We start from the raw sequence: 14,226 nt of genomic DNA, 5'->3' as shown, positions 1-14,226 counted from the left end.
CTGTCCTTGCTTCTTTTTTTAAATTTCTCTAAAATAAATCTCTGATAAGCTTAGTCCATTAAAAGAACAAAAATATAAACATAAATACACACAAAATCATACAAGTATATTCAACATCATTACATTGGCAGATTTCATCTTGATACACTTTTTTCTTCCCCAACTCCTATCTCCTTTCATGCCATCTTCTGACTCCCCTCTCCTCCCTAAGGCAGCCAATGGAAATGACCTGATATATATCGTTTCATACATTTCTCTGTGTTCATATAATCCTGTACAAAGACATACATTCATATATAGGATTTTTTTGTTTCCTTTTTATAAAACTGGGTTCTTATTAAAGACATTTCTCTATAAATTTCTTTTTTTTTCACTTAACAATACATCTTGGTCAACCCTTCAGGTCAATGGATACAGCATTCATTCTTTTTTTAAAATTAATTAATTTTTGGCTGCGTTGGGTCTTCGTTGCTGCACGCAGTCTTTCTCTAGTTGTGGCGAGCAGGGGCTACTCTTTGTTGCAGTGTGCGGGCTTATTGCAGTGGCTTCTCTTGTTGCAGAGCATGGCCTCTAGGCGCGTGGGCTTCAGTAGTTGTGGCACGTGGGCCCAGTTGCTCCGCGGCGTGTGGGATTTTCCTCGGACCAGGGATCGAACCCGTGTCCCCTGCATTGGCAGGTGGATTCTTATCCACTGCACCACCAGGGAAGTCCCATTCTTTTTAATGACTAGTCATTGTCAGTCTTCCCCACACACAAATAATGCTGCACAAAACATCCTTGTATGTATTACTTTAGGAAAACTTTCTGCTGGGTCAATGTACATATATGTTTAAATATTTGTAAATATTGGCAGATTATTTTCCAAGAAGGGTGTGGTAATTCATATTCCCACCATCAGTGTATAAAAGTGACCATTTCCCCACATCTTCACCAGAAGTTGGCATTTTATTTTTTTAACATCTTTATTGGAGTATAATTGCTTTACAATGTTGTGTTAGTTTTTGCTGTATAATAAAGTGAATCAGCTATATGAATACATATATCCCCATATCCCCTCCCTCTTGCATCTCCCTCCCACCCTCCCTATCCTACCCCTCTAGGTGGCCACAAAGCACCGAGCTGATCTCCCTGTGCTATGCAGCTGCTTCCCACTAGCTATCTATTTTACATTTGGTAGTATATATACTATGACATATATACTATGTCAGTGCTACTCTCTCACTTCGTCCCAGCTTACCCTTCCCCCTCCCTGTGTCCTAATTTAAAATGTTTTCCAGTTTTATCGGTGAAAAATGGCATTGTATTATTGCTTTATTTTGCATTTTCTTGAACATTTTTGAGGTTAAGCATCATTTCTTTTTCTTTTTTTTAATATTTATTTGGTTGCACCGGGTCTTAGTTGCGGCAGGCAGGCTCCTTAGTTGCGGCTCACTGGCTCCTTAGTTGTGGCATGTGAACTCTTAGTTGCAGCATGCATGTAGGACCTACTTCCCTGACCAGGGCTTAAACCCAGGCCCCCTGCATTGGGAGAGCGGAATCTTGTCCACTGCGCCACCAGAGAAGTCCCTAAGCATCATTTCTTGTTTATTGGTCATTTGGGGTAAAGATCTGTGATGTATGCAACTTACTGTCAAAAGAGTGTCAGAAAAAAGCTGAGTGTGTGTGTGAGTGTGAGAGAGAGGGTGTCCTTCCTTTTTAATCCATCTCTTCTTTTTCTGGATTTTAAATCTCTCCCCCCTTTTTTTTTTTTGGCCGCGCTGCGAGGCTTGCAGGATCTTAGTTCCCCGACCAGGGATCGAACCCGGGCCCCCAGCAGTGGAAGCACAGAGTCCTAACCACTGGACTGCCAGGGAATTCCCTAAATCTCTCCCTTTCTACTGGCTCCTTCTTTTCAGATTACAAACATGCTCCAGTCTCCCCTAACCTAAAAAACCCTCTTTGGGTCTTGCTATCTCCCTCAGATTCCTGTCCAATCATTCTTTATTTTCACCAAGTATACTCTTTCTCAACCCAAAACACTTTTCAGTGAACAAGCCATACCTTTGGTTTTAGGGACAAAAAAGCCCCAGTTTATTATTACTTTTTAAAAAAAGCAAATATCACTTACAAAATTGTTCAAGCAAGTCTATATACGGGTATTTCATTTGAAAATACATATGTATATAATTTTTCTCCTACAGTAATTCATTTCAAGAGCAATTTCATTATGTATCTTCTACAGAGCCCTAAACCGAGAGAGCCAACATATTCAAATAAACCCCAAGGTGTGGGGATGCTTCAGGACAGTTCCTCATTAGAAGCCTCAGCATGGGGGCTCTGGAGACCAACGCAGGTCTTCCAGGGAGAGCTGCAACGTTCAGATAAGTGAGTTCTGGAAAGAAGGGGTAGTTGGCGGGCTCCGGCAGGCTCACCCCTGGGGTAGAGCAAAGAGTACAGACAGGGGAGTTCTGAGAGGCACTGGAGCTATCTAAACTCAGGGGGACGGAACTGAGTGAGCAGCTGTGGTAATTGAGTTTCAGTTACCTGCAGGGTGGCAAAATAAAGTAGTAACTTCATCTGCCTGACACAGAGGAAGTTTAGAGGTGTCCCTGGCATATTCACAGTGGAATCCGTCACCCTTTCACTGTGTTGGGTGATGGCAACCGTACTGCGCTTCCTAGCGACAGCAAGCGCGCATCCTGTTAGGCAGCACCGGCGCACTCCAGCTAATGAAGCATTTCCTGCAGGTCTGTCTCCCAGGGCTCTCTGTATCCTCTGTCTGAAGGAATGGCACCATGGGAAAATTCAGCACCGCCAGCATCAGCCATCGCCCAAACTCAAAAGAGTCTTTGAATGGCAGAGAAAGGCCCATTTTCCTTTCTGCCCAGCCCAGGGTTGGAACCATGCTCAGGTCATTTTTTGTGGGTCTGTACAAACGTGCCGACTGGCAGCGTGCCGTTCTTCACCTGAGCCCGGATTTCAGCTCGATGCTTTAATGTGAAGACCAGGGCTCTCACTGTCCGCCGGTATGGCCCATTAATGAGGCGGGAGCAGAGATGAAACGTTTCCCGTTCAATATTTTCAACCAGTAGGTGATCCATCTGAAAAAACAGCAAAATTATCAAATTAGGGCCTTGCATTGCATAAGGATTAAAAGCAAGGGAGGCTGGAGCACTTTGCTCAGAGGCCTCCATTAATCAACTGAAATTCAAAGACATCTACTTCCTGTCACAAAAGAAACAGGAAGAGCAAATTAATTCCACCCTGGCAATTAAGGAACAAGGCCATGTGCTTTGTGACAGGGACCTCATTCACAACCCCTGCCGGGTGGTAATATTTGCCATTATAACAGGAAACTGGCTTGAACCAAGCAATGGGTTCTGGGCCCTGGGCCCTGTACTTTACCAACCAGGAAACGAAGACCGAGGATAATAAATCAGTATAACAGTTTATACTTTTTTGTTTGTTTTTTAAGTGACTTTTAACCCCTTACAGCATTTTAAAAACAATGGGTCTGGATCCTAATATGTGTGTAAAGCAGTTTATAAATCACTTTTCACATTTACTGCTCACAACTCCTATTATCTCATTTTATAGATGAGGAAACAGATTCAAAGGTAAAGGAATGCTCCAGATCTTACAACTATTAAGAGGCAGAGTTGGGACTCTAACTCGGAGCCCCCAACTCCAACACCCATGTTTCTTCCCTTTCACCATACTCACTGCCCCCTTAACCTTCAGAGAGACCAGCTGAGTCTGGAGAGACCTCTGCAGGGTCAGCTAAGCAGAAAGGGGCCTAGAGGATAGGACCTGTGGCAATTCTGGGGTGGTCTGGCTCAGGCCCAAGCCCTCCTGAAGTCACAGGCCTAATGAAAGCAGGACAGGTCTGAGACTTTTGCCCACACGATCTGGATCCAGGCCAGACCGGGTTGCTGGTCAGAGACCCCCTCACTTCGTTCCTTTCCAGGTGCGTCGCTCACTATTCGCCTCCCTGGTCCTGACCCTGGCCCAGCCTGAACAACCTCAGCTGCTTTTACACACCTCTACGCCTCTGCGCAGGTACACGTTTCCTCAGCAAGGTGCAATTTCCCTAGGAAACTCATTCCTATTTATGTGTCAAAGCTTAGCTAAAAAACAAAAAGCAAAAAAGCAAATCCTAGTTTAAAGGACTGAAAGTTCCCCTTGGGGCTGCCACAGTGTCCCGAGCTTCCCTTAGCCATTTTCATAACATATTATAATGATCTATTTTTTTGAGTTTGTCTTCCCTGAGAGTGAGTTCCTTGAAAACAGGAAACAAATTTCTCTCATTTGCTTTTTTCCCTTCCAACTCTTTCCCTCCCCACCCTACCACACATTCAAATACTTACTCAGCACTATGTGCCTGGGCTGAGGAAAGAGCAGTGAACAAGGTCAACACAGCTCTTGACTCCACAGAGAGCACGGGTTGGCTGGAGACAGATAGAAGCAGGGACTGCAAGTGTACCGAGGGCTGGGAAAGAGGATATGAGCGAGTTCTGGGGCACAGAGCTATAGCAAAGGGACCCGACCCTGGAGGGCAGCTCCTGGCCTCAGGAGGGAACGGCATTTGACGTGAGAGCTGGAGAATGAGAAGGATCAGGCCAGGTGAGGTGGGCACTTGCTTGGTGATGAATTCAGTGAGCTGTACATATATCTTTTGTGTGCTTTTCCATATATGTACTATACTTTTATTTTATTATTTTATTTTTATTTTTTTTTTTTGCGGTACGCGGGCCTCTCACTGTCGTGGCCTCTCCCGTTGCGGAGCACAGGCCCCGGACGCGCAGGCTCAGCGGCCATGGCTCACGGGCCCAGCCGCTCCGCGACAGGTGGGATCCTCCTGGACCGGGGCACGAACCCGTGTCCCCTGCATCGGCAGGCAGACTCTCAACCACTGCGCCACCAGGGAAGCCCTATACATATATTTTAAAAAGGAAAAGTTTAAGGAAAAAATGCACCAAAATAAAAAAAGGATCACCGGACATTTGATAAGTGTCCTAACGAAAGAGAGAGACCAGCAGACCAAAATGAATATAATAAAGAAACCTGGAAGAAATGAGGACCACGCAGGGAACAGAACAGGACTGAGAGAGAGAGAGAAAGAGAAAGGGAGAGAGAGAATGAATATCCAGGTCCAGACATCTGCCTAGGTGTAACAGACAAAAGGTGTTCAGGGAAGTTTGGGGTCCTGATGACTGACTGATTGTCTCCAAGGCTGGTGCTGGAGTGAGTGGACGTGGTGCCATGGCTCTCCAGAACCCAGACTCCTTGAGCTTTTCATGGCCTCCTGGGTGGGCACTGAACTAGCCCCCAGCCTGAGGCAGCCCGGGTACCAGGCTACTTTACAAGGCTATAAGGGTGGCTGGCCATCTGCCCAGCATTTGTCCAGCAACATTTGCAAAAGAGGCTCCTCACCCCAATGAGGGTTCCTCGTCCCAGTGTGAGGATGGTTAGTCACTGACTGTTTAGAGATTCACTTAATACGACAGGCAAGAAAAAAGGCTTTTTCAAAAATTTTTTTTCTTTTTTTGAGGGGAGTGGTTGTTAGGGGAAGAAGGGTATGTGTACATTTGCAAAAATAAGTCATGGCCATTCCATCAAACTGTAGTATATATAAAAAAGAACCTTGAGAGTGCCTTGAAATTCACAGAACTGGATACTTATTCATACTTCATTCAGCAAATAGTTATTGAGTCGCTACTCTGAGTATGGTCTGATCTAGGTATTAGAGATACCCAAGCAGAAAACACCTGACCCCCTACCCTCTAAGAAGTCACAGCCTAGAAAGGAGAGGCATGTACACAGAAAACCAAGGGGCAGCAGGATAGGTGCTATACCAGCAATGTGATGGGAATAAGAAGCAAGTAGCTAGCAATTCTCATGCATGCTTCTTGTTAAATGAAGGTCAATCGGAATGAAGAAATGAAGAAAAACATTTGTAATATTAAAATGTAAATCATAAGGGAAAATGATTCATCATGCATCCTTGTGTATAACATGTTCATTGAACAAAGTGAAGAATGCCTACCTTATAACTGCCTTTGGATAATCCAAACCTACCCAAGTTGAGAGTCCTTCCCAATGGATTCTAATCTAGGTAATGGGTAATTTAGGTAAGCCCTTTTGGGTGAAAGGACCAGAGTCTTACTGAGACTTTGAGAAAAAGGGGTTTTACTATGAGATACATGTGTATGAATGGAAACAAGAATGCTGTAAGAAACCTAGGGATTTATTTACGGACCATACCCTTTCTCTGTGTCTCTCATGATTTGCCTGGTCTCTTTTTCAAATGTTTTTCCTCCTCTCCATTTGCCTTACTTATCAATTCTAACTGCCTTATTCTCTCCCCCTATTCTACACATCTCTACCCATAGCTTCTGCTTCCTCATAACTCCTCCAATATCTCTTCTGTTTCAAAACTCCCACTGTTGCTTCTTGGTATTTCCCAGTTCAGTTTCCCAGAGACAGAGAATCTGATTTGCCTTCCTTATCTATTTGTACCTGTGCGTTGAGTATGTGTTATTCAGTTGTCCAATCCTGGACAAACTGGCAATTGCTGGGTGAAGATATAAAACACATCCACCCAGAGCTGTCTTTTGTCAAGGATTCTGGACTCAGAAGAAATGCTGCCATAATCAATTAGTGATGTCTGCCACATCTGTTAAGCTCTTTAAAAACAAGGGAAGAAGCTCTTCTTCATGTGTATACCTTAAGTGCAGAACTTCCCACACTGTATTGTGACTATTCATTTGCCTACTTCCCTCAGAGACTGTGAGCCCCTCCAGGGCTGGTACCATTTTGGATCCACTTCTAAATTCCCCATGCCTAGTAGCATAGGTACTGGCACATATTAAGTGCTCAGTAAATATCTGTGAAATGAATTTCCTCTTTCCCCATGTATACCTCCCTCCTTTTCTGCTCTTTTAGTAACATCCTATACATAGCATATGAAATATGTTTCTATTTTATATGTATTTTCTAGTTAGCAAAATCCAACCACTCTTACAAAGGCTAGTTCAAGTGCTTTTTCATGAAAGCTTCCCAGATTTCCCCATCAGATTTCATTGTTATGTCCTTTGTGTGTTTATACCACTTGCTAGTAACACTATTTCAGACATATTTCATCCTGCCTCGTATTTAGTCAGTCATTTACAGGCTCTTAGTCAGGAGACAGTAAGCTTTCTTAGGATAAGGACTGCAACTCATTCATGTTTTCATTCTCCTCTGGCACTAGTAGTAGTAGAACTAAACATTTGGTGAACTGAATACCCACTAGAAGCAAACTTTGTATGAGTTTTCCAATAGCATGATTGGATTTGTACATATATACCCACACTCCTTTTTGACCACTTGAATACATTTATTAAAGAGCTGGTCAAAGCCAGAGGTACAGTCTGAGGCCATTAAACAAAGAAAAAACTAACAGTCCCATATGGGGATGTACCCCTGACCTGGATCTCATTAGCACCATCTGACAACCAACTGGGCCAACCAGCCAGTGTTTCATAACTCTTAACGATAACAGGCTCACTTTGAGAATCAGATTCATTTTTTTTAAATGACATAATAGGAAAATGATCACAGGCCGTGAGGTAGGAAGGAGAGTGGATAATGAGGAAGGGGAAGTAAGAGAATGACACCACAGGGGACGTTCATATGAGGAAAGATCTAAAAGACAGGGAAGAACAAAGAAGATCTGGAAGGGAGAAAGTAAAGGGGAATGGAGTGTGGGTCTCAACAATGGAGATTTTATTCATCTATTCCTTTATTCCAAGAACAAGGAAACAATCCATGAATCTGGAAAGCAAGATGTGTAGAGTAATAAAGAGATGCACTTTTGGGCTGTGTGTGTATATTCTTTATCTGTGGCTTTCACTACTAAAGGATAAGACCAAACAAATAACATAGAAACATTATTTTCTATAAAAATGTAATGAGTGGATTTGAAAAAACACATGCTAAGATCAAATTGCAAAAGCTTTTTAGTTATTGGGCCAATAACTTATCCAATGGTTTACTACTGCCTGATATAGTACATTTATGGAGATCTGATGTCTGATTTGAATGCACTCAACATTGGTTACTGTCAAAGACCAGATACTGGATTAGATGGTTCACTGATTTGCCCTAATATGAAAATATTTCAGATGATGATGGGTGCTAAGAGTTAACTTTATGTAAAAAGTGTTTGTATTTGTATTTTCTGACATACCAAACTGATAAAAAAATACTATAAAATGTTGTTTATGCAGGGAAAACAGACTGATTTTCTTCGGCCAAGGAAGATGGCTAAGATGCACAGTTTTAATTTTTAAAATTTACTCTTTGGGAACAAAACCATTCAACTATGCTTAATCTGATATTTTTTCCAATTACACTGGAAAGCACTAACGAATGTATCACTTTTTAAACTTTGCTTTGTAACACTTGAGTGCTTACCACTTGATGTGCCAGTTAAAGGATAATTAATGGATAAACTAAAAGGATAATTATTATTGAGTTTAATATAGCAGGCAAACTGCTCATTAATCCTTACAAGCATAGCTTCATTATTATCATTTACTTAAAAAGATACCACAGGGAACTGGTATTTACCACCACATTAACTACATATTATATACCCACACTCTATGTTTCTGCAATAATTTTGGTTTATTTTAAAAATAAACTTCTTTTAAAACATCAAATAGCGAGTCTTGTTGGCTAATCGATACTCCAGAAAATTAGACTTACAACCTTCATATTTTTTTTCTCTCTTCCAAGGGCTTAATATTCATATTAATATTTCCTTGGGAAAAGTTAAGCAAACACAGTATATTAATTCACTGAACCATCAAATAGACATTAAAAATTATAAATATAAGAACAGAAATATATAGAAAAGTATATACAAAATGACACTAGCTGATATTGATCAAGATTAAAAATACAACATAAATGTGGATAATTGTCAATTTTCTGCAACGTTATTTAAATAATCAATAAAAATATCTTATGGAACAGTTGGTACATAATTGGCTCTTAGTAAGTCTGGGATAATCATAACTTGCCCAGTATTCATTGAAAGAGCTACAGGGACTTCCCTGGTGGCACAGTGGTTAAGAATCCGCCTGCCGAAAATCAAAACTACAATGAGATATCATCTCACACCAGTCAGAATGGCCATCATCAAAAAATCTAGAAACAATAAATGCTGGAGAGGGTGTGGAGAAAAGGGAACCCTCTTGCACTGCTGGTGGGAATGTGAATTGGTTCAGCCACTATGGAGAACAGTATGGAGGTTCCTTAAAAAACTACAAATAGAACTACCATATGACCCAGCAATCCCACTACTGGGCATATACCCTGAGAAAACCGAAATTCAAAAAGAGTCATGTACCAAAATGTTCATCGCAGCTCTATTTCCAATAGCCCGGAGATGGAAACAACCTAAGTGCCCATCATCGGATGAATGGATAAAGAAGATGTGGCACATATATACAATGGAATATTACTCAGCCATAAAAAAAAACGAAATTGAGCTATTTGTAATGAGGTGGATAGACCTAGAGTCTGTCATACACAGTGAAGTAAGTCAGAAAGAAAAAGACAAATACAGTATGCTAACACATATATATGGAATTTAAGAAAAAAAAATGTCATGAAGAACCTAGGAGTAAGGCAGGAATAAAGACGCAGACCTCCTAGAGAACGGACTTGAGGTTATGGGGAGGGGGAAGGGTGAGCTGTGACGGAGCGAGAGAGAGTCATGGACATATACACACTAACAAACGTAGTAAGGTAGATAGCTAGTGGGAAGCAGCCGCATGGCACAGGGATATTGGCTCGGTGCTTTGTGACAGCCTGGAGGGGTGGGATAGGGAGGGTGGGAGGGAGGGAGACGCAAGAGGGAAGAGATATGGGAACATATGTATATGTATAACTGATTCACTTTGTTATAAAGCAGAAACTAACACACCATTGTAAAGTAATTATACCCCAATAAAGATGTTAAAAAAAAAAAAAAAGAATCCGCCTGCCGATGCAGGGGACACGGGTTCGAGCCCTGGTCCGGGAAGATCCCACATGCCACGGAGCAACTAAGCCCGTGTGCCACAACTACTGAGCCGGCGCTCTAAAGCCTGCGAGCCACAACTACTGAGCCCACGTGCCACAACTACTGAAGCCTGCGTGCCTAGAGCCCATGCTCCGCAACAAGAGAAGCCACCACAATGAGAAGCCCACACACCGAAACGAAGAGTAGCTCCTGCTCACTGCAACTAGAGAAAGCCCGTGCACAGCCAAAAATATAAATAAATAAATAAATTTATTTAAAAAAAAAAAAACAAAGAGCTACAATAATTTACCAAACAGGAAATGCACCAAAATTAACAAGTTAACAAGACTATGTCTGGATGGTAGGTTCAATGGTGATCTTATTTTTCCTTTCCATATTTTTTCATTTTCTATCATAAGTTTGTATTAAAAAACCCCAAACTTTATTTTTTAAAAGTAAATAATATACCACAAGCCGATTTGCCTTTCTTTTGTGGATACATAACAGATAGAAAGGTTAAAATATTTTTTCAGAGAATGCAGTGACAGATCAGGTATTTAAATCAGACTTCTGAATTGCTTCTTTTGTTAATAATATTAAGTTATTCTTTAAGGATACATTATTAGGGATACCCTAAGAGGAAAAAATATGGATGTCATATGTCTGATTTTTACAGAATATTAATTGACCTATAAGATTTATTTGATGATGATTAATACTATTGCTAATGAGCAAAAATTCTTCCAGCATGTGTACCTCAAACCACTAACACCATTCTAACTGTTGGTCATGAAGATGATAGGGATTGTGCAATTGACTATATACATTAGAACTAAAGGTATGAGTGCTGACCGAAAATGGAGTACAGTCTTTTCAAAAGACAGCTATGTATTTTGCCATTGATATTCCGTAACAGAGTCCATCTCAGAATTTTTGCTTCAGTGGAAAGGGAAAGAATTTTATTTATTTATTTTTATTGAAGTAGAGTTGATTTACAATGCTGTGTTAGCTTCTGGTGTACAGAAAACGGATTCAATTTTATATATTCTTTTTCATATTCTTTTCCATTATGGTTTATTACGGGATATTGAATATAGTTCCCTGTGCTATACGGTAGGACCTTGTTGTTTATTTATTTTGTATATAGTAGTTTTTATCTGCTAATCCCAAACTTCTAATTATCCCTCCCCTAACCCCTTTCCCCTTTGGTAACCATAAGTTTGTTTTCTGTGTCTGTGGGTCTGTTTCTGTTTTGTAAATAAGTTCATTTGTGTCATATTTTGATTCCATATATAAGTGATATCATATGGTATTTGTTAGGGTAAGAATTTTAAATGGGAAGGAACCAACATTCATTAAGTGACTTCTAACCACCAGGCACTGTCCTATTCTTTTGTATATATGGTTCATTTAATCTTTCCAATAATCTTAGGTAGTAGGAATTATAATCTTCATTTCACAGATAAAAAATCAAGTCTCTGAAATGTTAAGAGATTTGCCTAAGGTGTCACAACCAGCACATACTAGAGCCAGGGTTTTAATTCATGTCTTGCTAATTCCAAAGCCTGTACTCTTTATACAATACTGTCCCCCAGAACGTTTACAAATCCAGAATCTTTAAAAAAAAAAAAAGTTAGAATAAAGCCATAGCACTTAAGACTATGAAAGTTCATTATGAAAATATGAAGGTCATTTAACCCAGAGTACCTAGTCATCACATTCCAACCAGGACATTACCTCCAATTCCAAGGCTTCTGAGAGTAATTTCTGGGCGTTTTTCCTAAATGTCTCGGTTTTGGAATCACTTCGGACTTCTATAGAAGGTCTATCCTTGTGTTTTTCAATGAAAGTTCTCCATTCAGTGTAAACTTCTCTGGCAAGACAAGCCACTTCTGAATCTGAGTGTTGACGCATCTTGTTCACAGTGTGACCTGGAACAAGAGAACAGAAACCAAAGAAAAGGTTGTTCTGTATTCTTCTGAAAGGTACAGAACTGGAAGGACTAATGTGTGGCACTTAGCAAGTCATTCACACACCTAAGGATGTAAAGGCTCTTGTGCAAATGAAGACCTGTTTCTCAAAGGCTGAGATAACAAGATAATCACTGGGGGAGAATCACTGGGCTAGCCAATGAAATAAGTCATAAAACAGAAGCACCATCAATAGATACTTAAAATGGAACACCTAAGGTACCAACTCCTTAATCCAAAAATTGCAATAAAAGAAAATGAATTAAGCATTTATCTTGTCTTTTCAGTACATATTATATTTCAGGACAACCAAACAGTCCTAAGTTATTGACAGAATATTCTTTATTCAGCTAATAAATGTGATAAAATTGACAGAATTTAAAAAAATTTTGTGGCCCATGATGAAATAATTCATTCAGGTGACAATCAACAGTGGATGAAATCAGTCAATGAAAAGTTGATGGGGAAATGTACAATGGAAAGATGAGGTGTCATCATCTCCACTGATCAATCTTAGCATCCCTAAGAGTGGCACTATCAGATAGAGGTAGCACTTCACAGCCCTACCTATGAAGTAGTCTTACACCCTCCTCCCAAGGAAAAGATGAACCATAACCCTAGTAACTAGTCATTCAAAGCTAACCTCCAGTTTATAGAAAATATGAGAGACAGAGGAATAAGTTAAATTACAGCGTAAGAAACAAATCCAGAATGTGGGACATTCTACAGGACAACATTCAATCATCAATGGCACTTTTAAAAAAAGGGAGTAAGGTTATGGATTGCTAAAGATTAAAAGAGTCTTTTGAGTCCAAACTATCAAATGTGATGTGCGATCCAAATCCTGACTGGAATAAACCAATTAAAATATATTTTGATATAAACAAGAAATACAAATATACACTGGTTATTCAATTATATCAAAGAATTATTGTTGATTTTGTTGAGCACGATGATGGCATTGTAGCCATGTAAGAAAAGATCCATATGTTTTAGAGATGCATACTGAAGTATGTAGAGCTGAAATGACAAAAGGTCTGAGATTCTGCTTTAAAATACTTCAGTAACAGCACAAAAACACAAAAAAGGGAAAGATAAAGTGAATGCGACCAAACCTTAATAGTTACTGAATGTAGGTGAAAGGCCTATGGGGGTTTGTACTATTCTCTTTATTTTTGTGAATGTTTGAGATTTTCATAATAAAAATGGAAAAAGAGGAAAGGGTCAAAAAATATCATATGCAAAAGTACTTAGATAAAAATAAACACATAGAAAAGCCAAAGAAATCAAGTAAACATTTAGAATTAAAGTTCAAAAAGTATTAGAATATAAGGTAGGTATACTTTTAAAAACAATCAATAGCTTTTTTATGTCAGCAATAAACAGTCAGTATAATAGGGGGAAAATCATGCTTAAACTAGTAAAAACCATAAACCACTTAGCAACTCATTAACAAGAGGGGGTTGCATGCCCATGTGCTGTTTGTGTATGTGCCTATCTCCTTAATAGCTCTGGAACCACTCTTAAACTCCATCCCGTCACCACTGACCTTGCCTTAGGGCATGTCGCCTCCAGATGACTCCAGCAGCCTGACTGGCCTCTTAATGCCACCTTCCACACTGCAGCCAGAGTGGTCTTTATTTAACTTTATTCGTTTCTCTTTCAGGGATATTTTTTAAAACATTAATCTGACCATTATACTCCACCACTTAAACCTTTCAATCCTATATCCAAATTCTTATCTAGTCACACAAGTACCTTCACTATCTGCCACCTTCCCATCTACCTTCTAGCTTCATTTCCAGCTATTACCCCACTGTCATCGATACTCTAGCTACTTGCAGCTCCTAAGACACTTCAATATTTTTCTCACCTCTTTACTTTTGAACATATACTCCAATGAGCATTTTGTCTGCCTGGAATATTCCTTCTTCTCTCTTCATCTGGTTAACTTACATTCTGCCTTTAAGACTCAGTTCAGGAGTCCCCTTCTCCAGGAAGTCTTCCTTAATATAATAACCCCCAGTCTTGGCTGGTACCTCTCCTCTGTGCTTCCTTAGCACCTCATGCTCCTGTTCATCACAATAACTATTATAATTAGTTGTAATTATCTGATCAGTTATCTTTCTTGCCCACCAAAGAGAGCTCCTTGAGGGCAAGAGCTGTGACACGTTTATCTTTGGATCTCCAGCAGAAAACAGGGGCAGGAGAGGGGGTCGGGAG

At 40.2% G+C, this 14,226-nt stretch overlaps 1 protein-coding gene across 4 annotated transcripts in view; it reads right to left on the bottom strand.

Moving 5' to 3' along the window:
• Positions 1–2,041: 2,041 nt before the first annotated feature.
• TCEANC2 (transcription elongation factor A N-terminal and central domain containing 2) overlaps positions 2,042–14,226 on the bottom strand; it is a 38,709-nt gene continuing 26,524 nt past the window's right edge. For all 4 annotated transcript variants that reach the window (XM_067726245.1, XM_067726244.1, XM_067726246.1 and 1 more), the window contains exons 4-5: positions 11,771–11,964; positions 2,042–3,080 (exon numbers count right to left, since the gene is read on the bottom strand). In XM_067726245.1, coding sequence (XP_067582346.1) covers positions 2,892–3,080; positions 11,771–11,964 — 383 coding nt within the window. In that variant the 3' untranslated portion in view covers positions 2,042–2,891. The remainder of the gene's footprint in view (positions 3,081–11,770; positions 11,965–14,226) is intronic.

This window comes from Pseudorca crassidens, chromosome 2 (assembly GCF_039906515.1).
Source record: "Pseudorca crassidens isolate mPseCra1 chromosome 2, mPseCra1.hap1, whole genome shotgun sequence".
NCBI classification, from domain to species: Eukaryota; Metazoa; Chordata; class Mammalia; order Artiodactyla; family Delphinidae; genus Pseudorca; species Pseudorca crassidens.
Note: the sequence above shows the minus strand (reverse complement) of the source record. Positions and strands in the feature narration are given on the sequence as shown.